The sequence below is a fragment of the Thalassophryne amazonica genome, chromosome 15, assembly GCF_902500255.1.
Source record: "Thalassophryne amazonica chromosome 15, fThaAma1.1, whole genome shotgun sequence".
NCBI lineage: Eukaryota > Metazoa > Chordata > Actinopteri > Batrachoidiformes > Batrachoididae > Thalassophryne > Thalassophryne amazonica.
In genome coordinates this window covers 61,968,101-61,993,839 of record NC_047117.1, presented here as the reverse complement: position 1 = coordinate 61,993,839, position 25,739 = coordinate 61,968,101, and the positions used below count along the sequence as shown (strand labels likewise).

General features: G+C 41.6%; 1 protein-coding gene across 1 annotated transcript in view; it reads left to right on the top strand.

Moving 5' to 3' along the window:
* Nucleotides 1-25,739, top strand: part of LOC117526167 (phosphoinositide 3-kinase regulatory subunit 6) — a 46,935-nt gene that overhangs the window by 4,658 nt on the left and 16,538 nt on the right. Inside the window, exons 5-13 of the mRNA XM_034188202.1 lie at nt 1,797-1,865; nt 2,335-2,467; nt 7,258-7,327; nt 7,446-7,644; nt 8,985-9,132; nt 9,873-9,959; nt 18,583-18,817; nt 19,152-19,424; nt 20,471-20,570. Coding sequence (XP_034044093.1) covers nt 1,797-1,865; nt 2,335-2,467; nt 7,258-7,327; nt 7,446-7,644; nt 8,985-9,132; nt 9,873-9,959; nt 18,583-18,817; nt 19,152-19,424; nt 20,471-20,570 — 1,314 coding nt within the window. The remainder of the gene's footprint in view (nt 1-1,796; nt 1,866-2,334; nt 2,468-7,257; nt 7,328-7,445; nt 7,645-8,984; nt 9,133-9,872; nt 9,960-18,582; nt 18,818-19,151; nt 19,425-20,470; nt 20,571-25,739) is intronic.

Here is a 25,739-nt window from a genome sequence, read left to right as displayed (position 1 = left end):
GACGTCGTCATCCTGTTTCAAGCTAAAAACCTCCAAGTTTAAGCCTCTGTTGACCCAGGACGTCGTGAGAGAACAGAGAAGTTTCAGAAGAGCTCGGAATCAGCAGTTTATCTGGACATTCCACTGTTAAAGGAGATTTTTTTAATGAAAGACGTGCGGACGGATTGGCGCGTCGGCGCGCCCGCCACAGGAAAAACACCTCCGTTGGAAGCCTTAAGGACAAGTTGGAACATGCCCTGCTGTTAAACAATTTCTCAGATACTCACTCAACTGAAAGCCACCAAAAGCCGTCTGGATTTTACAAATGGTTATCAACACGGAGGTTTTTTTCCTGTGGCGGGCGCGCTGTGCCGGCTGCAAGCCGATGCGCCAATCCGTCCGCACGTCTTTCATTAAAAAAAAAAAAAAAAAAGCGATAGTAACATTCCAAAATCTCTCATCAGCCGTTAAAATTTTCACCGAAAACCAGCTGAATTTCTCGAATGGTGTCCACTCGGACGTGCCTCACAGTTTTTGAAAAAATTTTGATGAAGCACAGCGCCAGTCTCTCAGCAACTTCTCAGACAAAGGAATTCCAACGAGGGGGCTGGACCACTCCTCCCACAAGGCGTGCTCACAGGCGAATGACGCAACCGACAGGCGTGGAAAAACTCACGCATGCGCACGAAGGTTCAAGCTTGGCTGACATAAAAACATATGAAGCAAATCCATATAGGTTTTTTTTTTTTTAAATAAAACGGTCGGTTTCTTTTCTAATAGACCTCGTATATATATATATATATATATATATGTATGTTCTCCACTCAGATTGCAATAGCCAATCATAGATTAGCCTTTCTGTCCATCATTTACCTGTATTTTGGCATGCTTGGCACCATAAAGTTATGTTGGATCCAAAGGGATCCAAAAAGGCTAGGACCAAAAGTTATATTGGATCGGTTCCCACTGACCAATAGCGTTAGAGCTTACTGCCAACAGCTACCCAGTCAGAGCGCGGCATACAGTTATTCATGAGATGACGTCACTAATGACGTAGCGGAGGTCAGGAACGTGCTGACAGACGCTGGTTGAAAAAATGGCAACAAACATGTCAACAACAGCAGAAAATCGTCTGCCAGCGAGGTTTGCCGAGTTCACAGAGGAGTAACTGGTGGAAATATTGAATTCCAAGGATGCCAGAAACACTAAGAAAGTAGACAAGCACGCTACTGATGTTTTAGAAGCATTCATATGCTGTTGACAACAAAATAAATTGATCTAATTTACTTGACTTTTTGTTGTTTGCTTAATTTGGGGGGGCGGGGAACATAACAATTGATGGATGGCAAGTCGTCCAACATAGAGAAATATTGGATTCAGAAACGTTGTATTGGACTAGGCTACGCCTTGTCCAATATACGTAACTTTTCTTCATCCAATATTTCTCTATGTTGGACTCCTTACATCCATTATTTGTATTTTATATATATATATATATATATATATATATATATATATATATATATATATATATATGAGGGGCGGTTAACCATTTTTGAGCCTGATGCAAAATAAAAGTAGGATGTGGTTTTCCAGTAGCATTTCTAAGTTTTGACTCGTTGTGTGCCATGTTGAGAAACATAGGTTTCACAAAATTCACAGATGGAGAACCATGCCCTACTTTTTTCTGTGTCAGGCTCAAAACTTCTCATTTGCTCCTCATATGTATTTAACTTGTTCAAGTATATCAGCATCAATGTGTGCTCTTCTGCCAAAATTCAAGGAGCTGCTTGACACAACTTGCATTTTCTGTACAGGCAGAGCGATGGGACTGTCGCAAGTTCATCATCCCACTGCTCCACACGCTCATGTACACAATCATTCAGGTAGGTACTCAGTTTGCAATTATTTGTCTACATTCATTTCATGCGTGACAATTATCACACAGCAAACATGTATTTTGGATAAGACAGGAGGAAGTTTCAGCACTGTCAGGAAGAAGGAAAGCAGTCACACAGGTTCTGGCACAAAACAAACAAGGAACTGTACATTTTAAGTTACGGTATATACTGTAGGTCAGCATTAATTATCAGGTTTTCCTCATATCTTAGCAATACCAAAGTGATCATTATCCATTGGTAACTGAAGAAGCAGAAGCTGAAAATGAATAGTTTTTTTCCTGCAAAGATATGGATTGTGACATTGTGTGTGTGTGTGTGTGTGTGTGTGTGTGTGTGTGTGTGTGTGTGTGTGTGTGTGTGTGTGTGTGTGTGTGTGTGTGTGTGTGTGTGTGTGTGTGTGTGTGTGTGTGTGTGTGTGTGTGTGTGTGTGTGTGTGTGATTACCAATATTCCAGACAGCCTACATTCCTGATGAACTGTACAAGCGGGTTTATGGCTTTTGTAAGCGCCTTCTGACCTACCCACATCCCTACTGCGCCATCAGCCTCAACTTTACAAGACAGATAAAAACTGAAACGTCTGTTCCAGGTATTGTTCTTGTTTTACTGTGGTTTGAGTTTGACATCTGTCATTGATCAGTATGTATGGTAGAATTTGGACCCCGGTGGAGATGCTGAAGCTGTTAAACCAGTGTCATCCATGACCACTTCTCTTATGGTAATCTGTTACATTTGATTTCACGTTGCCAAGGTTTTCTATTCTTGTGTTTGTCAGAAGTGCCTGACTCCGTGGTATAACTCACAAACTCCCAGCTTAAAGCAGATAACCCGTAAATTGGAGAGGAAATGGCGTCTCACTAATTTAGAAGATCTTCACTTAGCCTGGAAAAAGAGTCTGTTGCTCTATAAAAAAGCCCTCTGTAAAGCTAGGACATCTTACTACTCATCACTAATTGAAGAAAATAAGAACAACCCCAGGTTTCTTTTCAGCACTGTAGCCAGGCTGACAAAGAGTCAGAGCTCTATTGAGCCGAGTATTCCTTTAACTTTAACTAGTAATGACTTCATGACTTTCTTTGCTAATAAAATTTTAACTATTAGAGAAAAAATAACTCGTAACCATCCCAAAGACGTATCGTTATCTTTGGCTGCTTTCAGTGACGCCGGTATTTGGTTAGACTCTCTCTCAGATTGTTCTGTCTGAGTTATTTTCATTAGTTACTTCATCCAAACCATCAACATGTCTATTAGACCCCATTCCTACCAGGCTGCTCAAGGAAGCCCTACCATTATTTAATGCTTCGATCTTAAATATGATCAATCTATCTTTACTAGTTGGCTATGTACCACAGGCTTTTAAGGTGGCAGTAATTAAACCATTAGGCAGTATTATTAGACGGCATTGCTTAAATTTTCATTGGTATGCAGATAAAGCTGGGTATCCAGCTTTATGTATCCATGAAGCCAGAGGACACACACCAATTAGCTAAACTGCAGGATTGTCTTACAGACATAAAGACATGGATGACCTCTAATTTCCTGCTTTTAAACTCAGATAAAACTGAAGTTATTGTACTTGGCCCCACAAATCTTAGAAACATGGTGTCTAACCAGATCCTTACTCTGGATGGCATTACCCTGACCTCTAGTAATACTGTGAGAAATCTTGGAGTCATTTTTGATCAGGATATGTCATTCAAAGCGCATATTAAACAAATATGTAGGACTGCTTTTTTGCATTTACGCAATATCTCTAAAATTAGAAAGGTCTTGTCTCAGAGTGATGCTGAAAAACTAATTCATGCATTTATTTCCTCTAGGCTGGACTATTGTAATTCATTATTATCAGGTTGTCCTAAAAGTTCCTTGAAAAGCCTTCAGTTAATTCAAAATGCTGCAGCTAGAGTACTAACGGGGACTAGAAGGAGAGAGCATATCTCATCCATATTGGCCTCTCTCCATTGGCTTCCTGTTAATTCTAGAATAGAATTTAAAATTCTTCTTCTTACTTATAAGGTTTTGAATAATCAGGTCCCATCTTATCTTAGGGACCTCATAGTCCATATCACCCCAATAGAGCGCTTCGCTCTCAGACTGCAGGCTTACTTGTAGTTCCTAGGGTTTGTAAGAGTAGAATGGGAGGCAGAGCCTTCAGCTTTCAGGCTCCTCTCCTGTGGAACCAGCTCCCAATTCGGATCAGGGAGACAGACACCCTCTCTACTTTTAAGATTAGGCTTAAAACTTTCCTTTTTGTTAAAGCTTATAGTTAGGGCTGGATCAGGTGACCCTGAACCATCCCTTAGTTATGCTGCTATAGACGTAGACTGCTGGGGGGTTCCCATGATGCACTGAGTGTTTCTTTCTCTTTTTGCTCTGTATGCACCACTCTGCATTTAATCATTAGTGATTGATCTCTGCTCCCCTCCACAGCATGTCTTTTTCCTGGTTCTCTCCCTCAGCCCCAACCAGTCCCAGGAGAAGACTGCCCCTCCCTGAGCCTGGTTCTGCTGGAGGTTTCTTCCTGTTAAAAGGGAGTTTTTCCTTCCCACTTTCGCCAAGTGCTTGCTCACAGGGGGTTGTTTTGACTGTTGGGGTTTTTACGTAATTATTGTATGGCCTTGCCTTACAATATAAAGCGCCTTGGGGCAACTGTTTGTTGTGATTTGGCGCTATATAAATAAAAATTGATTGATTGATTGTGTTTGCTGATACATACTATATCCCTTTCAAAAATGTTTACACATGTACCTTTTGTTAAGATAGTGTAATTTCCATTGAGGGCAGATGTTCCAAACTAGTAATTTAAGGCTTACTAATCATACACATTAGCACTGTTAAGTTTACCCCGTCCACAGCACGAGTAACGGGAAGATCTATCCCATGTGTACTTGAACACTACAACACACAACACAAAAAACTATTGCCTCCATTAGCTTGAACACTTTACACATGAAAGTAAACATCTCATAGTCCTCCAGGAGTGGACATACCCAAGCTGGGCAGGACACCAGCCTGTTGTAGTTCCATATATAGACAGACTGACACATTCAAACCTACAATCAATTTAACGTGTCCAATTCACCAATTCACCGAACCTGCATGCCTTTGGATGTGGGAGGAAGCTGGAGCACCTGGAGGGAACCCATGCAAACACGGGGAAAACATGCAAACTCCACACAGAAAGGCCCCTGGTGGGAAGCGATCCAACAACAACTATAATCTGGCTTGTTTTCTTCACTGTATGGTGATGTACATGAGCTTGCACTGTCCCTTCACTATTAAATAATTAAATAGTATCAGTTTCCTCTTAGCTGACAGCAGTCACACTCAGTGTGCTGTTGTTGTCTATCTGCTTCAAAATTAAACATGCGGTGTGTTCAAAAATGCTGTCCTGCATACCGTGGTTGTAACAAATTAGTATGTGGGAACTGATGCCTTTGTATTTGCTCAAACCAGTCTGAGCATTCTTCTCCGACCTGTGCCATCAACAAGGCATTCTTACCCAAAGAACCAGCACTTAGTAGATGGTTCTTCTTTTTGAAACCATTATCTGAAGCGCTTAGAGATGATTGTACATAAAAATCCCAGTAGATGACCATTTCCTGAAATACTTAGTCCATCCACCTGGCAACTGTAATTCTGCCAGGTTCAGAGATTTAAATCAATGTTCTTCCCCATTCTCTGGTATGAACTACATCAGATCCTGTTGGCCATGTTTCTGCTACATGATTTACTGATGATACTGATGTTACTGACGGTATCTGATTGCATGTCATGTCTTTTTAAGACATGCCCACTGATCCAGTCTTCCCTGTGTGCAACACACCCGAGGGTCTATTGTCAGTTATCTCACTCTGCTACTTCTGTAACTCTCAAACAACAATTTTTATTCCAAAACGTAAAAACCCCATGCTTATACCACATCATAGTGACTGTGTAAAACCTGTGGTTTTGCAGTTGCAACTGTGTGGGCCATGGTAGATTGTCAAGTACACACAATCAAAAGATAACAAAAGACAAGACTTGTTTTTCCATAACAATTTTTAAAGTTGTTACTGCAGTAAATGGTTAATAAGAAGCAGATTCTCATATTTGAATTTGTAGAAAAATACAACAAACTCAATAGTGGACGGGATAGGTGCACATAAGGGGCCAACTTGTGCACTTTTGGAACCAAGCACCAAAATTTCCATATGACCTATTTAAAGGGTACTGATTCCAAAAATAGATGGAAACAAGCTGTAAAATTAATGGACCCATCTCTTTTTGGCCTTCAAAATAGGCTTATATGTATTCTCATTTTATACTCTTTTCAGATCACAAATGTTGTTTTGTCTTCACTAAGTTATACAAACCTGCTCCTGTCACCCCCATTTGTTTACCCATGTTATTTGAGGTAGTCTGTAGTATGCATCTTATGAAAACCTTATTTATGTATGTCCAAATTTTGAGAAAGACTGGCTGGTTTGACACCATTCTGTAAAAATGAATTTATTTAGGAGTTGAGGGTACATAAAACTTTTTCCCTGGTGGAATGATTTATACTTGCAATATTGTTCTATTATCACATGTTGGCATGTATTAAACTAGACAAACTTTTTTTTTTTTTATTTCTTCCCTATCTTAATTTTTACAGGAGATATGGCTTTTTATGCAAACCACGTGCAAATCAAATCTAGATTAGGGGTGCATGCAAACAGTGTGTGGATCAAATTTGGATGATCAGTACAGTTTCTTTCCTCACACAAAAAATACAAATATAAATCATTCAGCAGATGACAATGATAAATATATGGCTCTCAATCTCTGATTCTGTTGTCACTTATTGCACTGTCGAGTGCATCCACAGAGCTCAGTGGACTGGAGTGTGTCTTTATAACAGCTGCATCTTCCTGTGCAACCCTTCTTGCAGTTGCACTTGATCAGATCTCTACAAGCAAGGCCAGCTTCAGGCAACATGGTCCACAAAGGACTCCAGTTTCCTGCCTCATCCTTGCACCATCCCCTGTCATCAAGGGATAGGAGTACAGGACATGGGACCATTGCCTGTCCCCACACATGTCCAGCCTGATATACCGCGCGCTTGAGATGCTGGTGCGAGGCTGCAGCACTGGGTGGGATGTGCTCCAGACTACGATTTCCATTTAAGCAAATAAATGCTTCCTAGCTTCATTTACTGTTGTGAATGTTGATGTTCGACTGTATAAGAGTACAATAAAGCGTTCAAGTTGGGTGAAGTCGGTGGAGCTGATCTCAGATACTGGCTTGGGCAGTTTGTTGAACACCTCGGCCATTTGTGGTACTGAACACCAGATCTCCCAGGCGGTCTATGTGTCAAACATGTTTGTGGTAGCTTTTTAATGTCAGTTTGACCTACAGGGTTGATGTACCAGAGGATGATCGTAGCAGAGCAAAGACTCAAAAATGTGCACTATTCCTTTCAGGAGAGGTGAGTTAATTGGTAATTAAACCTTAAAATAAATTCTGTTGTACAGACACACATTTTATTTCAGTGGCAACCTGTCCAGGTCCCACACCAATCAAGACTTGCATCTCGATTTGTCTAGGGTTTTTGTGTTTGCCGACCCTGATATCTTCTCTGGTGCCTTGGGACAAATGATTTCGGCGGATATTGAGGCATCTGCATCAGGTCCAGAAGGATTAATGAGCCCTTTAGATCATATGCGAAATGTGGTCCAACACTCCATTCAGGCTGCATTAGGATTCGAGCAGTGCCAAGGACCCAAACTGGCTCAAGCCCTAAAGGTCAGTGGGGTGGAGCTAATGTGGTAGAATAGCACTTTAGTTGTGCTCACTTTTTTCCTGGGCCTTTCTTTGTGGATGTGTATATGGTGGTGTGCTGGTGTTTTAATTTCCCTGCAGACTTTCTGAGTCACATATTCGTCAGTCTATCTCAGCTTTGCTTTTGTCCTCTGGTAATTTTTCTTTGAACTCACACAGCTTTGCATGACAGATGCAAAGAGTAGTTTTCTTTTTTATATTTCCATGCCCAGAAGAGAGTTCAGAATTACCTTCCTGAGCCCACTGTCAGAGGTGGTCTGCACATAGTACACTTGGCTTCCTGTGTGTTACGTGTGCAGTGTGATTGCTGACCATAGTAGGGCCTGGATCTACAATGTCATGTCACTGACATGACTGTTTTATTTAGTGATTATGAATAATGTTAGTATTCCAACTTGGGTAGTACAAGTACAGTCTTTATTCAAGAGCATTGGGTTACAAAAAAAGTTTCTTGCCTAACTGATGAGAGTTAATTGTTGCCAGTGAGCAAAGCTGCAAAGTACATCCTCGTCATCTACTCCCCAAAAAGTGCAGTATGATTTATAAATCCTGTATTGCATAATTTATCATTTTAGGTATGCAAGAGGCCATCAAGGCTGAAAAGTGTCTCAGACTAACCCTCAAAGTCAGTAATGTTTAAATCTCCATTACTGTGTGGCGGAGCCATGTTCCCAGGTCTGCGGTCTTCTATGGAATTGTTCTACTTTTGAAGTATTGCAAATTATATTTTATGCTGCCCGTGAGCAGTTTCATCTTTTTTCTTTCTTTAGGTTCTGGTATTGGCCTTGTTTTTGTGGTAGCTGGTTTTATTTCTTTGTTTTTTTTGTTTTTTTTACAAAGGCCTGGCAACCCTGTGTTCATTTTCAAAAAAGCTTCCCAGAATGTTGACGTAAATGTGGTTGAGTCCAGAGTGTGTGGTGCAGTAAATGTTTATTGAAAGTTGTGTTCACTTTAATTGCTGTTTTTAGCCCCTAGTCTGACCCATGAGCTTGATTTGAAACCTACTTAATGACACTGGATTTCTAAATATCTGATTTTTAAGTTCTCAATTTTTATTTATTTATTTATTTATTTTTCTAGCATTTTTTAAAGGAGTTTCTGCCCCAAAAGTATGTGTCATGTACTATACATACAGTCTATTGTCATGTAAAACATCTTCGGGCTGTTCTCTGAGCTGCCTGGTGGAAGTGTGTCCTGGCTGTGGTCCTAAAGTAACACCTCTACTCAAACAACCAAGTGACCCTTAACCACTGCTATTAATACATAATTTGTATGTGTTTATCTTCCTGTGTGTTCTGGCGCAGGACATGGGCCAAGACATTGAGCCGTACTTTCAGGAAGTGCTGGCGACACTGGAGCACAGGGTGGAAGAAGGCAGCAGAGGGGAAGGAGGCACACTGAGAGACCGTCTTCGGCAGCTGTACAACAAAATAGTGGCAAACACACACTCAGGTATGACCTTTGTGAAAAGGAAACAGAACAGCTGGAGTGTCTCTGAGGCAGAGGTACTGCAGCCCCTCCCGCCAGCCTCACACACAATTGTGTCCGACTCCCATGTTTGTGTCAAGTACTGTCATTACTACTATGTAGTAGGCGGTGTGCCATAGTCACATGGATTGTGAATGTCATTACTGAAAGGGAAATATTGCTGAAAAAGTAGATTGTGTGTCAATGTGTGTTAAGAAAACTACATGGGCCGATCATCTTTAGTGCAATAATTCTTTTTTAAACCATGAAATTATAATTTTGTGGCGGTCAGCCCTTCATTTTCTCTGTCTTCTGAGCCCTACAACAATATAAATGCAAGTTCAGTCATTGCCAGAGTCCTACTCAAGCACTCGTGACTGGTAATGGATGTGTTCGCTGCGGCCACAAAGCCTGAGACGTTAGCCTTTACTGAGATCAAATATGTGCCTCCTTCAGCCAGTTTCCTCTTTCACCAGTTCATTCAAGTCAGTTGTCTGTTTTGTATTTTTCCGGTTGTCTATTTCCATGACATCCACTTTTATCCCAACTGTTATGATAACAGCAACTCATCTGATGACCTCACTCCCCTTTCTGCCCAGCTGGTCTACACCGGGATGGACAGAAGCTGTCAAGCACGGAAGTGAGGGAGCGTGTTGTTTTGAGTGTTGTTGTGACAGTTTGGGCCTGATCCTGTCTCTCTTCCTTTGTTTGTGTGGGTGTTTCAGGATCATTGTCCCATCAGCCTCTGCGCAATTGCCCTCTTCCCAACCCGGAGATGAGCTTCCACCTGTGGACACAGGATCTGGATATTTGTGAGTGGCTGACTCACAACTAAAATGAATGAACATAAGAGAATTTAATTTATTTTACACAAGCTGATTAAGTAGAATCTACTTTAGGGCTGCACTTGTCAACTACTGTAATTTCGCAATTGATTCATATTACTTTTTGAGTAATAAACATTATTCAGTCACTTTTATTATGTTATTTAAAAATGTGTTTAGCGTCAATTATCCCTACAGACAAACACATTCATACCTGCACACACACCTATGGACAATTTAAAGTTTCCACTTCAGCTGTCCAAAGCAATGAAGAGTGTGGTAGAGCGGTGAAGGAGAAAGTGCAAGCAGGGTGAAGTGGGAGGAGAAAGGTGCCAGGAATGATTTGTGAATATCTGCAAGTGTGAAGGGGAAAGTTTACAATACAGTAGTGAGACCAGCTATGTTGTACGGCTTAGAGACTGTGGCACTAACAAAAAGACAGGAGGCAGAGCTGAAGATGATGTGATTCTCTTTGAGAGTGACGAGCATGGACAAATTAAGATGGTTTGGACATGTGCAGAGGAGGGATCCAGGATATAGAGAGAGAAAGATGCTGAGGATGGAGCCACCAGGCAGGAGGAGAAGAGGGAGGCCAAAGAGGAGGTTTATGAATGTGGTGGGGGAGGACATGCTGGTGGTTGGTGTGACAGAGGACGATACAGAGGACAGGGTGAGATGGAAATAATTGATCTGCTGTGGTGACACCTAACGGGAGCAGCCGAATGAAGATGATGATGCAATGGCTACTATAGTTGTGTGTGTGTGTGTGTGTGTGTGTGTGTGTGTGTGTGTGTGTGTGTGTGTGTGTGTGTGTGTGTGTGTGTGTGTGTGTGTGTGTGTGTGTGTGTGTGTGTGTGTGTGTGTGTGTTTTGACACTAACTTTCACTAGCTCAAAGCCAACTTCCTGTGGAGTTAAATTTGTCTCATTAATAACTGCAAATGCACAGAGGGTGATCTACAAATATTCCTTGATTTGCACACAACATGAACAAATGATGATTTGATTTGAACGTGTACAAATTGTACGTAAGACAATAGGATCTTGATCATTAATGAAACATTTGCAAATTATAAAGAACACAGTGTTCATACGGCTGATGGTATTTTAGCATTACGTTATATTTTAGACTTTAGAGTGTGCCCACTATTTTCACCTTTTCTATACTATTTAACTGTCTGTCTGCCTGTGTGTTTATCAACAGAATAAGTCCAAATATTTTAAACAAATTTTCCTGAAGTACACTGGAATGCAGGGCGTATGTTTGGGAACATGTGACGGGACTTTGGAAAAGGACCAGATCGGGATCCTGGATTTCTCATATTTCAAATTTAAAAAAAAAAAAAATTACTTACATTTAGCCATTTGGCATCAAGAATACAGAACATTTTTAGAAGCTCTGGAGGATATATTTACACTATATATTGTAATTCCAAAGCGTCACTACAACCCCTGGAAAAAATTATGGAATCACCGGCCTCGGAGGATGTTCATTCAGTTGTTTAATTTTGTAGAAAAAAAGCAGATCACAGACATGACACAAAACTAAAGTCATTTCAAATGTCAACTTTCTGGCTTTAAGAAACACTATAAGAAATCAAGAAAAAAAGATTGTGGCAGTCAGTAACGGTTACTTTTTTAGACCAAGCAGAGGAAAAAAATATGGAATCACTCAATTCTGAGGAAAAAATTATGGAATCACCCTGTAAATTTTCATCCCCAAAACTAACACCTGCATCATATCAGATCTGCTCGTTAGTCTGCATCTAAAAAGGAGTGATCACACCTTGGAGAGCTGTTGCACCAAGTGGACTGACATGAATCATGGCTCCAACACGAGAGATGTCAAATGAAACAAAGGAGAGGATTATCAAACTCTTAAAAGAGGGTAAATCATCACGCAATGTTGCAAAAGATGTTGGTTGTTCACAGTCAGCTGTGTCTAAACTCTGGACCAAATACAAACAACATGGGAAGGTTGTTAAAGGCAAACATACTGGTAGACCAAGGAAGACATCAAAGCGTCAAGACAGAAAACTTAAAGCAATATGTCTCAAAAATCGAAAAATGTGCAACAAAACAAATGATGAACGAATGGGAGGAAACTGGAGTCAACGTCTGTGACCGAACTGTAAGAAACTGCCTAAAGGAAATGGGATTTACATACAGAAAAGCTAAACGAAAGGCATCATTAACACCTAAACAGAAAAAAACAAGGTTACAATGGGCTAAGGAAAAGCAATCGTGGACTGTGGATGACTGGAAGAAAGTCATATTCAGTGATGAATCTCGAATCTGCATTGGGCAAGGTGATGATGCTAGAACTTTTGTTTGGTGCCGTTCCAGTGAGATTTATAAAGATGACTGCCTGAAGAGAACATGTAAATTTCCACAGTCATTGATGATATGGGGCTGCATGTCAGGTAAAGGCACTGGGGAGATGGCTGTCATTACATCATCAATAAATGCACAAGTTTATGTTGATATTTTGGACAATTGAAAGGATGTTTGGGGATGATGAAATCATTTTTCAAGATGATAATGCATCTTGCCATAGAGCAAAAACTGTGAAAACATTCCTTGCAAAAAGACACATAGGGTCAATGTCATGGCATAGGGTCAATGTCAACGAGTAGATCTGATTTGATGCAGGTGTTAGTTTGGGGGATAAAAATTTACAGGGTGATTCCATAATTTATTCCTCAGAATTGAGTGATTCCATATTTTTTTCCTCTGCTTGGTCTAAAAAAGTAACCGTTACTGACTGTCACAATCTTTTTTCTTGATTTCTTATAGTGTTTCTTAAAGCCAGAAAGTTGCCATTTGAAATGACTTTAGTTTTGTGTCATGTCTGTGATCTGCTTTTTTCTACAAAATTAAACAACTGAATGAACATCCTCCGAGGCCAGTGATTCCATAATTTTTGGTTGTATGTTTTGTAACTTACTGAGCAGAGTCTATTTTAAAGTGTGAACCTAATTGAGATTCACCATATCTAAACTCAGTAAATGTACACCCTACAGTTAAGGTTGGGTCAGGTTTGCCTGTTGAATACATTCACCAGCTCACAGAACTGGTTTGGTGCAAATAAAAGCATTGCAAAATGTGGGTGGACAACAAATTTTGCATTGTACAGTAATATAAACTGCTGCTGAGTAAGAAATTGAATAATTATGGCATGTGTGCACTGTAACACATTTAACAGTAGAAATTAAATGCAGAGGAATTAAGGCAAGTGATAAAGCAGCAGAAGCAAAATACGTGATCTTGTCTCTGTGTCATTTTTCTTTTGGTTTTTAATATGTTAATCGTAATGTGCTGTTTGCTAGAAGAGGAGAAAATCTGCAAGTGACTGCAAATCTGCACACAACAGGTCATTCAACAAATAGTAGCATGAAATATACAGATTAGATGAGAACATTTACAGTTAATCACTACACAGAGTGTGTCTGAGGGAGTTCAAAACGGTATTAAAGCCATCCAATTATGCTTGATTAATTGTCTATTTTTCACAGTTAAATATGTTCAGACTCTCATTCTAAGCCTCTGCAAAGTCCTAGAATGTGTGGGTTTTTGAACTTCTGATACAGCAGTCCTGTATCAGAATCTCTCATGGATTCACTTCCCAAGGGAATATTTTTATAAAGCACTTCTCATGAGCAAAGCAGTCATCAAAGGGAATTTTCCCATAATGTTTTAATATGAGTATGGTTGTAGAAAAGTGAACTTAAATGTTAACACAGTTGTGAAAGGAAAAGGGTCCAACCTGGTACCAACAAGATGGACTGTAATAAAGTTGCCAAATCTGTACTCCTGTTTCCTCTGTCAAACGCGCCCCCTATTGTTCTGTGGGAGAAAGATGCTGCACTGCCCCATCTGTTGGAGGGGTTGAGGCAAGTAACAGCTCCTTTTCACTTAAAGCAACAGACACAGGGTTCTTGGAGACCTAAAAATTTGCTTTGTTAGGAATTGTCTCCTCTGAGTTTGTGGGGTTAATCTTTAACCCCTCTGTAACCACTACTGGCCTCTACTGGTGGTTGCCTCTCACTGCGGTATTGTATCACTTCCTGTTCCAGAGCACAGCGGTGTTTTGCTGTATCTGTTAGCTGTTTAATCTGCGCAGTTAGATTGATCTAGTTAACTAGATAACGATTTCTTTCACAGTGTAATCTTCACGTGCCTTAACTAAAGCACTCCCTCTGCTGAATCACCTCTAAATTATTTACACATTGTTCACTTTGTGTGTTTTTAGGAATCCGCTAGCTTAGCGCAGCTACTAGCTCTTAGCCGGTTTAGCATGGCGGCTTCTCCTGTCTCTCCCGCACTTTTCTGCTCTGGGTGTGAAATGTTTAGTTATTCCTCGGCCTCCTTTAGCAGTAATGGTACTTGTAATAAGTGTAGCTTATTCGTAGCTTTGCGAATTGGATACTCGGCTCCGCACCTTGGAAAATCCTACAGCTAGCCAGGCCCTTGTAGTCGGTGCGGACCAAGGTAGCTTAGCCGCCGTTAGTTCCCCTCCAGCAGATCCCGAGCAGCCGGGAAAGCAGGCCGACTGGGTGACTGTGAGGAGGAAGCGTAGTTCTAAACAGAAGCCCCGTGTACACCGCCAACCCGTTCACATTTCTAACTGTTTTTCTCCACTCGGCGACACACCCGCCGAGGAACAAACTCTGGTTATTGGCGACTCTGTTATGAGAAATGTGAAGTTAGCGACACCAGCAACCATAGTCAGTTGTCTTCCGGGGGCCAGAGCAGGCGACATCGAAGGAAATTTGAAACTGCTGGCTAAGGCTAAGCGTAAATTTAGTAAGATTGTAATTCACGTCGGCAGTAATGACACCCGGTTACGCCAATCGGAGGTCACTAAAATTAACATTGAATCAGTGTGTAACTTTGCAAAAACAATGTTGGACTCTGTAGTTTTCTCTGGGCCCCTCCCCAATCGGACCGGGAGTGACATGTTTAGCCGCATGTTCTCCTTGAATTGCTGGCTGTCTGAGTGGTGTCCAAAAAATGAGGTAGGCTTCATTGATAATTGGCAAAGCTTCTGGGGAAAACCTGGTCTTGTTAGGAGAGACGGCATCCATCCCACTTTGGATGGAGCAGCTCTCATTTCTAGAAATCTGGCCAGATTTATTAAATCTTCCAAACCGTGACTGTCCAGGGTTGGGACCAGGAAGCAGAGTTGTAGTCTTACACGCCTCTCTGCAGCTTCTCTTCGCTGCCATCCCCTCATTACCCCATCCCCGTAGAGACGGTGCCTGCTCCCAGACCACCAACAACCAGTAAAAATCTATTTAAGCATAAAAATTCAAAAAGAAAAAATAACATAGCACCTTCAACTGCACCACAGACTAAAACAGTTAAATGTGGTCTATTAAACATTGGGTCTCTCTCTTCTAAGTCCCTGTTAGTAAATGATATAATAATTGATCATCATATTGATTTATTCTGCCTTACAGAAACCTGGTTACAGCAGGATGATTATGTTAGTTTAAATGAGTCAACACCCCCGAGTCACACTAACTGCCAGAACGCTCGTAGCACTGGCCGAGGCGGAGGATTAGCAGCAATCTTCCACTCCAGCTTCTTAATTAATCAAAAACCCAGACAGAGCTTTAATTCATTTTAAAGCTTGACTCTTAGTCTTGTCCATCCAAATTGGAAGTCCCAAAAACCAGTTTTATTTGTTATTATCTATCGTCCACCTGGTCGTTACTGTGAGTTTCTCTGTGAATTTTCGGACCTTTTGTCTGACTTAGTGCTTAGCTCAGATAAGATAATTATAGTGGGCGATTTTAACATCCACACAAATGCTGAGAATGACAGCCTCAACACTGCATTTAATCTATTGTTAGACTCAATTGGCTTTGCTCAAAATGTAAATGAGTCCACCCACCACTTTAATCATACCTTAGATCTTGTTCTGACTTATGGTATGGAAATTGAAGCCGCATCCATTAGTGAAGGTTACAAATGATCTTCTTTTGGCCTCAGACAGTGGACTCATCTCTGTGCTTGTCCTGTTAGACCTCAGTGCTGCTTTTGATACTGTTGACCATAAACGTTTATTACAGAGATTATAGCATGCCATAGGTATTAAAGGCACTGCGCTGCGGTGGTTTGAATCATATTTATCTAATAGATTACAATTTGTTCATGTAAATGGGGAATCTTCTTCACAGACTAAGGTTAATTATGGAGTTCCACAAGGTTCTGTGCTAGGACCAATTTTATTCACTTTATACATGCTTCCCTTAGGCAGTATTATTAGATAGCATTGCTTAAATTCTCATTGTTACGCAGATTATACCCAGCTTTATCTATCCATGAAGCCAGAGGACACACATCAATTGGCTAAATTGCAGGATTGTCTTACAGACATAAAGACATGGATGACCTCTAATTTCCTGCTTTTAAACTCAGATAAAACTGAAGTTATTGTACTTGGCCCCACAAATCTTAGAAACATGGTGTCTAACCAGATCCTTACTCTGGATGGCATTACCCTGACCTCTAGTAATACTGTGAGAAATCTTGGAGTCATTTTTGATCAGGATATGTCCTTCAATGCACATATTAAGCAAATATGTAGGACTGCTTTTTTGCATTTGCGCAATATCTCTAAAATTAGAAAGGTCTTGTCTCAGAGTGATGCTGAAAAACTAATTCATGCATTTATTTCCTCTAGGCTGGACTATTGTAATTCATTATTATCAGGTTGTCCTAAAAGTTCCCTGAAAAGCCTTCAGTTAATTCAAAATGCTGCAGCTAGAGTACTGACGGGGACTAGAAGGAGAGAGCATATTTCACCCATATTGGCCTCTCTTCATTGGCTTCCTGTTAATTCTAGAATAGAATTTAAAATTCTTCTTCTTACTTATAAGGTTTTGAATAATCAGGTCCCATCTTATCTTAGGGACCTCATAGTACCATATCACCCCAATAGAGCGCTTCGCTCTCGGACTGCAGGCTTACTTGTAGTTCCTAGGGTTTGTAAGAGTAGAATGGGAGGCAGAGCCTTCAGCTTTCTGGCTCCTCTCCTGTGGAACCAGCTCCCAATTCAGATCAGGGAGACAGACACCCTCTCTACTTTTAAGATTAGGCTTAAAACTTTCCTTTTTGCTAAAGCTTATAGTTAGGGCTGGATCAGGTGACCCTGAACCATCCCTTAGTTATGCTGCTATAGACTTAGACTGCTGGGGGGTTCCCATGATGCACTGAGTGTTTCTTTCTCTTTTTGCTCTGTATGCACCACTCTGCATTTAATCATTAGTGATTGATCTCTGCTCCCCTCCACAGCATGTCTTTTTCCTGGTTCTCTCCCTCAGTCCCAACCAGTCCCAGCACAAGACTGCCCCTCCCTGTGCCTGGTTCTGCTGGAGGTTTCTTCCTGTTAAAAGGGAGTTTTTCCTTCCCACTGTCGCCAAGTGCTTGCTCACAGGGGGTCGTTTTGACCGTTGGGGTTTTTCCATAATTATTGTATGGCTTTGCCTTACAATATAAAGCGCCTTGGGGCAACTGTTTGTTGTGATTTGGCGCTATATAAATAAAATTGATTTGATTTGAGTTTGTGGAGTAGTTTTGACTGCAATCCTTACTTGTTTTTCAGACTCCTTGTACTTTATATAAGTGCCTGTCACACTATGACTGATCAAGGAAACATATGAGGAACTGGTATGAATTTTAGATATCTGTTTGTGTTCGTTTTTCTTCTGTGACAAGTGCTTTTCTCATTTGTTAAATGCATTCATTGTCATCTGATGTACAGTGAGTCCATCGAAAAGTTTTGTGTATGCTTAAAACTTTGAATGAACATCAGGCATAGAGCTTTCCCAGTGGTTGTATGTTTAACAGTTTTGTCCTGTACTTGTTTATTACTTCTACGATACTCATTTGTTCATATCCTGTGGCTGTCTGATGCTTCAGACTGGGCTTCTGATTGGCCCAAGCTCCAGCATGGGGTGTCAATTCAGCATGAGGCGAGAGAGGAGAGTTCCCTACACAGCAGCGTGCAGCACACATGTTCACTTAGCCAAGGTCACACTTAACTGAAGAAAAAGACAGTGTGGGCGTGTGTGTTTTTGTTCTGGATATCAAAGCTCACTGAGGCAGAGTCTCTTGGTGAGAAGGTGCTGCAGAGAAAGAAGGTTGTTTGCTGTCCTTGCTGTTGCAGCTGCACTGAATGCCAGTACAATGAAAAGACGCTGTCAACATATGAATGTAGTGAAGAACTATGGCGTCATGATCCCAGAGTGAGCCAGATTCTAACCACATTTACGTTCAGAACTCGGCGAATCCCACTCACATCTGCCTCCCCCCAGCCCGCATATAAGTTGGAACCGGGAAAGTTGTTGCTGAATATGGCTCTTTGTGTTGCCAGTGGCCATGTGACTCATCCATCCATCAGAGCCCCAAATCCAATGGAGACTGATGAATTAAGTAATATTTGCCACTGGACAAATTATTTCAGTTCATTACTAATGAGTTTACTCAGTCTGTCATAGTGTGGCATCACCTTTAACTTGCTGTAAAGGTGTATAACGTGCCCCCTTTGATGAAATGTGTTATACCTGCCTCACATGAGTGTAATGACTGTTTAAATGTTGGCAGGGCGAGAGCTGGCAAAGTGCTTTCGTTCCAGCTCTTTGTCGGAGTCGTTTTCCTTCAGCCAGGAGAATGAAGATTTTGAGCTGGGAGATATGTCTGGTGAGCCAGTGCCATCTGATGTTACTCGGATCTCCATCCAGTCCACTGACAGCGGCATAGAAAGGGATCTCTCCAGCTCTGAGCCTTCATTATCATATGTGGATGCAGCTGACATGAACACGTGTGAATTTCAGAAAAAGTAAGTCGTGGCCATGCGATTTCCATTACACATTTTATGAATGTCAGACCTTTTAAAGAGCATTCTGGTTTTATAATAATTGCCTACTTTCCATTTGTTACCATTATTCTTTTCGCTGTGCACACAAATTTACTATTACTAATTTTTTTTTTTTTTTTTTTTTTTTTTACTATTTTATATTATTACTATTTAAACAAGCTTGCAGACAAAAAAATGTTTTTCAAGGCAATGAATAGTGTTCTTGGGCTTTTCTTCATCAGTTTTTGACTTTGCTTTACACATTTAAGACTATTTTAGAGTTAAAGTATGACATTAAAGCTCTTCTTTCTATCAGTGAGCAAGAGCCAAAGAAGCTGTCACGACAGAAATGCATCAGGATCAAACCAAACATAAAGTACAGTATGATTATGTTGGGGGATGATCCAAGTTTTGGAGTGGGAGGAAGTGAAGGGAGAGGAGGAAGAGGGACAACACTGCAGAGGAGAACAGGGAGCAGTGGAAGTCAAAACTCCTTTTCCAAGCATCAGAAACGATTCACTGCCAAGATAGTTGCCATGGGGGACGACAGGGTACTCGGCCAGCTTGCCAAAGCATACTTCTTCTTCAGGTGAGGGATTCATTGCCAAGTCATAAGTACATCAACCTTCTTTTTCAACAGGTAGAGTGTTTAACAACAGAACGGACCAAGACTGTTCATTCATTTATTCATTTTCTCCCGCTTATCTGGGTCTGGGTCATGGTGGCAGTAGACCAAGTAGCTCACTCCACACTTCCCTGTCATCAGCCATGTCCTGTAACATTTCGTGAGGGATCCCCAGGAGTTCCCAGGTGTTCCCAAGCCAGCTGGGAGATATAATCCCTCCAGCGTGTCCTTGGTCTTCACCAAGGCCTCCTCCCAGTCAGACGTGCTTGGAAGATCTCCCTAGGGAGATGTCCAGAGAGCATCCTCACCAAAGGCCCCAACCACCTCAGCTGGCTCCTTTGATAGTGAAGAAGCAGCAGCTCTACTTAATCCTTCACTAATATTTGAGCTTCACACCCTGTCCCTGAGACAGATACCAAAGGGAGGAACCTAATTTCTGCCGCTTGTATCTTTTTTCTTCTTCTTCTTTTTTTTTTTTTCTTGGTCATTTCCCAAGGTTCATGATCTTAGGCCAGTGTCTCTCAAACTTTTTCATTCCAACCACCATTTAACCAATTTAAAAAAAAAATCTCAAGACTACCCAAACCAACAATACATTACAAATTACAACAATTGTAGACATGTTTAAACTGTTTGAGGATCATGTTTCTCAAAGATGTTAAACATGTTTAACATGTTTATGTTGGAATACAGTATTAATTGAAAATGTGATTTTTAAGAAGATACTCAAGCACCACTAGGGGTCCAGTAACCACTCTTTAAGAAAGTCTTCTGTATGTGAATAATCTTTGGGGAGAGGGGAAAGTTCTTGCTTTCTTCCCCAAGTAAACCCAGTACTGTAAATCAAAAGACAAGAACAAGTAGCCGCCTGATTTTTTTTTTTTCTGTGACCTTCATGCCCCATAAACTCCAGTTAAGATAAAATATGAACACTCCCTGAGGATATTTTCCAATGAATCTTATGTGGACTCACTTTGTGTTATTCATAAATCTTTGGTTTGCCTTTACAGAAAAAGAGAAGCTCAGCGGGTTTCTCTTACAATGAAAATTGCCTTCCAGTTTTACTACATTCCTGTCCGTAAGGATCCAACTACCTTCTCTCTTGACAAGGTAAAACTACTTCCTCTTGCCGTCTTACCGTCACCAGCACAAATCAAAAAGAAAAATAACTTCTAGACTCCCAGTTATGACACAAGTCATTGTATGAAAATGCCTCTTACAATGTAGTCATCATGTTTATTTAAATAATTAGTATTATTAAAGTTAGTGTTGATAAAATGTTGACACTTAAAATAGCACAGTCAGAAAAGAATTAAAAATGTAGCATAGTGGACTTCTGGTGGGAAGGTAGTACAGCATGGACGCATAAACTGTGCTTGAGCGGAGTTTGATAATCCAAGGTTAGTGATGATGGGAGAACTCAAAATACACATGAGGACAAACCTTGAAACTAAGAACAGGAGCGGAGGTTCAACAAAAATGGGGAATTAACCCGTTTTGCCCCACTGGCAGCAATTTTGCTGAAGTGTACCACTGTCATTTTCTACTCGAAATAAAAAAATCTCAAAGGTGCTAATGCAACTTTTTCCACTTATAAAAAAAAAAAAATCTGCGCATAAATGGGTTAAAAGAGCCCGGACATTCAAGGTAAAGAAACTCACTCAATTAAGGAGAGCAGACTAATACCTGAAGCTAACATGATGTCATTTCAAAGCAGCTTGGATAGCAGCGAACTGAAACAGACTTAAAAACATTGAAAGAAGACGTTACAGCTCAAATGAGAAGTGAGCTGAGAGAACCCAAAGAAAATTCTGACCAGATGTTTGCGAAAATGACCACAGACATTGGAGAACAAAACGACAAGATAAGTGTCGCTCTGACACGCACGGAGGAGTCATGGAGTCATGAAGCAAACTGTGCACTACTTGAAATAATACAAGAGCAGAAAATGATTACAGATAAACTGGATGATATGCAATCAAGGGCTAGACGGAATAACCTACAGATTTGTATTGTATCATCCTCTGTGGACTTTCTGTGGATTGTGGACTTTGTTTAAACTTTCCCCTTCAGTCTTGCTGATATTCTTCGGTCACAAATCACTCCTGCCACCTTTCTCCACCCACTCCACCCTGCCTGCACTCTCTTCTTCACCTCTTTACCACATTCTCCATTACTTTGAATAGTCGACCCCAAATATTTAAACTCATCTTTCACCACTTCTACTCCTTGTAACTGCACTATTCCACTGGGCTCCCTCCCATTCACACACATGTACTCAGTCTTGCTTCTACTGACTTTCATTCCCCTTCTCTCCAAAACATATCTCCACCTCTCCAGACTAGACTCAACTTGCTCTCTACTCTCACTACAGATCACAATGTTATCTGCAAACATCATAGTCCATGGGGACTCCTGTCTGATCTCATCCGTCAACCTGTCCATCACCACTGCGAACAAGAGAGGACTCAGAGCTGATCCTTGGTATAACCCCACCTCCACCTTGAATTAATGAGTCTGTCATTCCTACTGCGCATCTCACCGCTGTCAGACTATTCTTGTACATGACCTGCACTACCCTAACATACTTCTCTGCCACTCCAGACTTCCTCATGCAATACCACAGCTCTTCTCTTGGCACCCTATCATAAGCTTTTTCTAAGTCCACAAACACACAATGTAAATCTTTCTGGCCTTCTCTATACTTCTCCAACAGTATTCTCAGAGCAAACATGGCATCTGTAGTGCTCTTTCTCAACATGAAACCATATTGCTGCTCACAGATCTTCACCTGTTTTCTAAGCCTAGCTTCTACTACTCTTTCCCATAACCTCATGCTGTGGCTGATCAACTTTATGCCTCTGTAGTTACTGCAGCTCTGCACATCACCCTTGTTATGAGCGCTATATAAATAGATTTAATTTGATTTGATTTGTTCTTGAAAATAGGAACCAGCACACTTCGTCTCCACTCCTCAGGCATCCTCTCACTTTCCAAGATTTTATTAAACAATCTGGTTAGAAACTCCACTGCCATCTCTCCTAGACATTTCCATGCCTCCACTGGAATGTCATCTGGACCAACTGCCTTTCCACTCTTCATCCTCTTCATAGCAGCCCTCATGACTTCCTTACTAATCTCTTGTACTTCCTGACTTACTCTCACCACATCATCCAGCCTTTTCTCTTGCTCATTTTCTTCATTCATCAGCTCTTCAAAATATTCCCTCCACCTTCTCAGCACACACTCCTCACTTGTCAGCACATTACCATGTGCATCTTTTACCACCCTAACCTGCTGCACATCCTTTCCAGCTCTGTCCCTTTGTCTGGCCAATCGGTACAAGTCCTTTTCTCCTTCCTTACTATTCAACTTCTTGTACAGCTCGCATTATGCCTTTTCCTTCGCTTTTGCCACTTCTCTTTTCGCCTTACACCGCATCTCCTTGTACTCCTGTCTACTTTCTTCATCTCTCCGACTGTCCCAAAACTTTTTCGCCAACCTCTTTTCTCCTTATGCTTTCCTGGACCTCTTCATTCCACCACCAAGTCTCCTTGTCTTCCTTCCACTGTCCAGATGTCATACCCAGTACTGTCCTAGCTGTCTCCCTCACCACATCTGCAGTACTTTTCTAGTTGTCTAAAATTGCTTCCCTCCAACCAGTGCTTCTCTCACCTGCTCGCTAAATTTCACACAACAGTCTTCCTCCTTCAGCTTCCACCATCTGTTCCTTTGTTGAGCTCTCACTCGCTTCTTCTTCTTTACCTCTAAAGTCATCCTACAAACAACCATCCTATGCTGTCTAACGACACTCTCTCCTGCCACCACCTTACAGTCTCTGATTTCTTTTAGCTTGCATCTCCTATAAAAACTGTAGTCCACCTGTGTGCACCTTCCTCCACTCTTATACACTCAACAAAAATATAAAGGCAACACTTTTGGTTTTGCTCCCATTTTGTATGAGATGAACTCAAAGATCTAAAACTTTTTCCACATACACAATATCACCATTTCCCTCAAATATTGTTCACAAACCAGTCTAAATCTGTGATAGTGAGCACTTCTCCTTTGCTGAGATAATCCATCCCACCTCACAGGTGTGCCATATCAAGATGCTGATTAGTGCACAGGTGTGCCTTAGACTGCCCACAATAAAAGGCTACTCTGAAAGGTGCAATTTTGTTTTATTGGGGGAGGATACCAGTCAGTATCTGGTGTGACCACCATTTGCCTCATGCAGTGCAACACATCTCCTTCGCATAGAGTTGATCAGGTTGTCAATTGTGACCTGTGGAATGTTGGTCCACTCCTCTTCAATGGCTGTGCGAAGTTGCTGGATATTGGCAGGAACTGGTACATGCTGTCGTATACGCCGGTCCAGAGCATCCCAAACATGCTCAATGGGTGACATGTCCGGTGAGTATGCCGGCCTTGCAAGAACTGGAACATTTTCAGCTTCCAAGAATTGTGTACAGATCCTTGCAACATGGGGCCGTGCATTATCCTGCTGCAACATGAGGTGATGTTCTTGGATGTATGGCACAACAGTGGGCCTCAGGATCTCGTCACGGTATCTCTGTGCATTCAAGATGCCATCAATAAAATGCACCTGTGTTCTTCGTCCATAACAGACGCCTGCCCATACCATAACCCCACCGCCACCATGGGCCACTCGATCCACAACATTGACATCAGAAAACCGCTCACCCACACGACGCCACACACGCTGTCTGCCATCTGCTCTGGACAGTGTGAACCGGGATTCATCCGTGAAGAGAACACCTCTCCAACGTGCCAAACGCCAGCGAATGTGAGCATTTGCCCACTCAAGTCGGTTACGACGACGAACTGGAGTCAGGTCGAGACCCCGATGAGGATGACGAGCATGCAAATGAGCTTCCCTGAGACGGTTTCTGATGGTTTGTGCAGAAATTCTTTGGTTATGCAAACCGATTGTTTCAGCAGCTGTCCGAGTGGCTGGTCTCAGTCGATCTTGGAGGTGAACATGCTGGATGTGGAGGTCCTGGGCTGGTGTGGTTACACGTGGTCTGCGGTTATGAGGCTGGTTGGATGTACTGCCAAATTCTCTGAAATGGCTTTGGAGATGGCTTATGGTAGAGAAATGAACATTCAATACACGAGCAACAGCTCTGGTTGACATTCCTGCTGTCAGCATGCCAATTGCACACTCCCTCAAATCTTGCGACATCTGTGGCATTGTGCTATGTGATAAAACTGCACCTTTCAGAGTGGCCTTTTATTGTGGGCAGTCTAAGGCACACCTGTGCACTAATCATGGTGTCTAATCAGCATCTTGATATGGCACACCTGTGAGGTGGGATGGATTATCTCAGCAAAGGAGACGTGCTCACTATCACAGATTTAGACTGGTTTGTGAACAATATTTGAGGGAAATGGTGATATTGTGTATGTGGAAAAAGTTTTAGATCTTTGAGTTCATCTCATACAAAATGGGAGCAAAACCAAAAGTGTTGCGTTTATATTTTTGTTGAGTGTATGTTACCCTGTGCTCCTCCCTTTTCTTAAAGTAGGTATTTACCACAGCCATTTCCATCCTTTTTGCAAAATCAACTACCATCTGTCCTTCCCCATTCCTATCCTTGATACCATATCTACCCATTACTTTCTCATCACCTCTGTTCCCACCACCAACATGCCCATTGAAGTCCACTCCTATCACCACTCTTTCATGCTTGGGCACACTCTCCACCACCTCATCTAACACACTCCAGAAATCTTCTTTCTCCTTCATCTCACAACCTACCTGTGGGGCATATGCACTGATGATATTCATCATCACCCCTTCAATTTCCAATTTCACACTCATCACCCTGTCAGACACTCGCTTAACCTCCAACACACTTTTAACATACTCTTCCTTTAAAATGACCCCAACACCATTTCTCTTCCTGTCCTCACCATGGTACAACTTGTACCCACCGCCAATGCTCCTGCTCTTACTTCCCTTCCACTTGGTCTCTTGCACACACAATATGTCTACCTTTCTCCTCTCCATCATATCAGCCAGCTCTCTCCCTTTACCAGTCATACAACCAACATTTCCTACCCATTTCCACCCTTCTAGTTTTCTTCTTCTCCCGCTGTTTGTGGAAGTGCTCTCCTCTCCTCTTCTTAGTCGTCTTCGCCAAGCAGTAGCCCAATTTCCACCAGCACCCTGTTGGGCAACAGCACCGGTGGCGGACGTTGTTAACCCAGGCCTCGACTGATCCGGTATGGAAATTCGATTCTTAGTCTGCA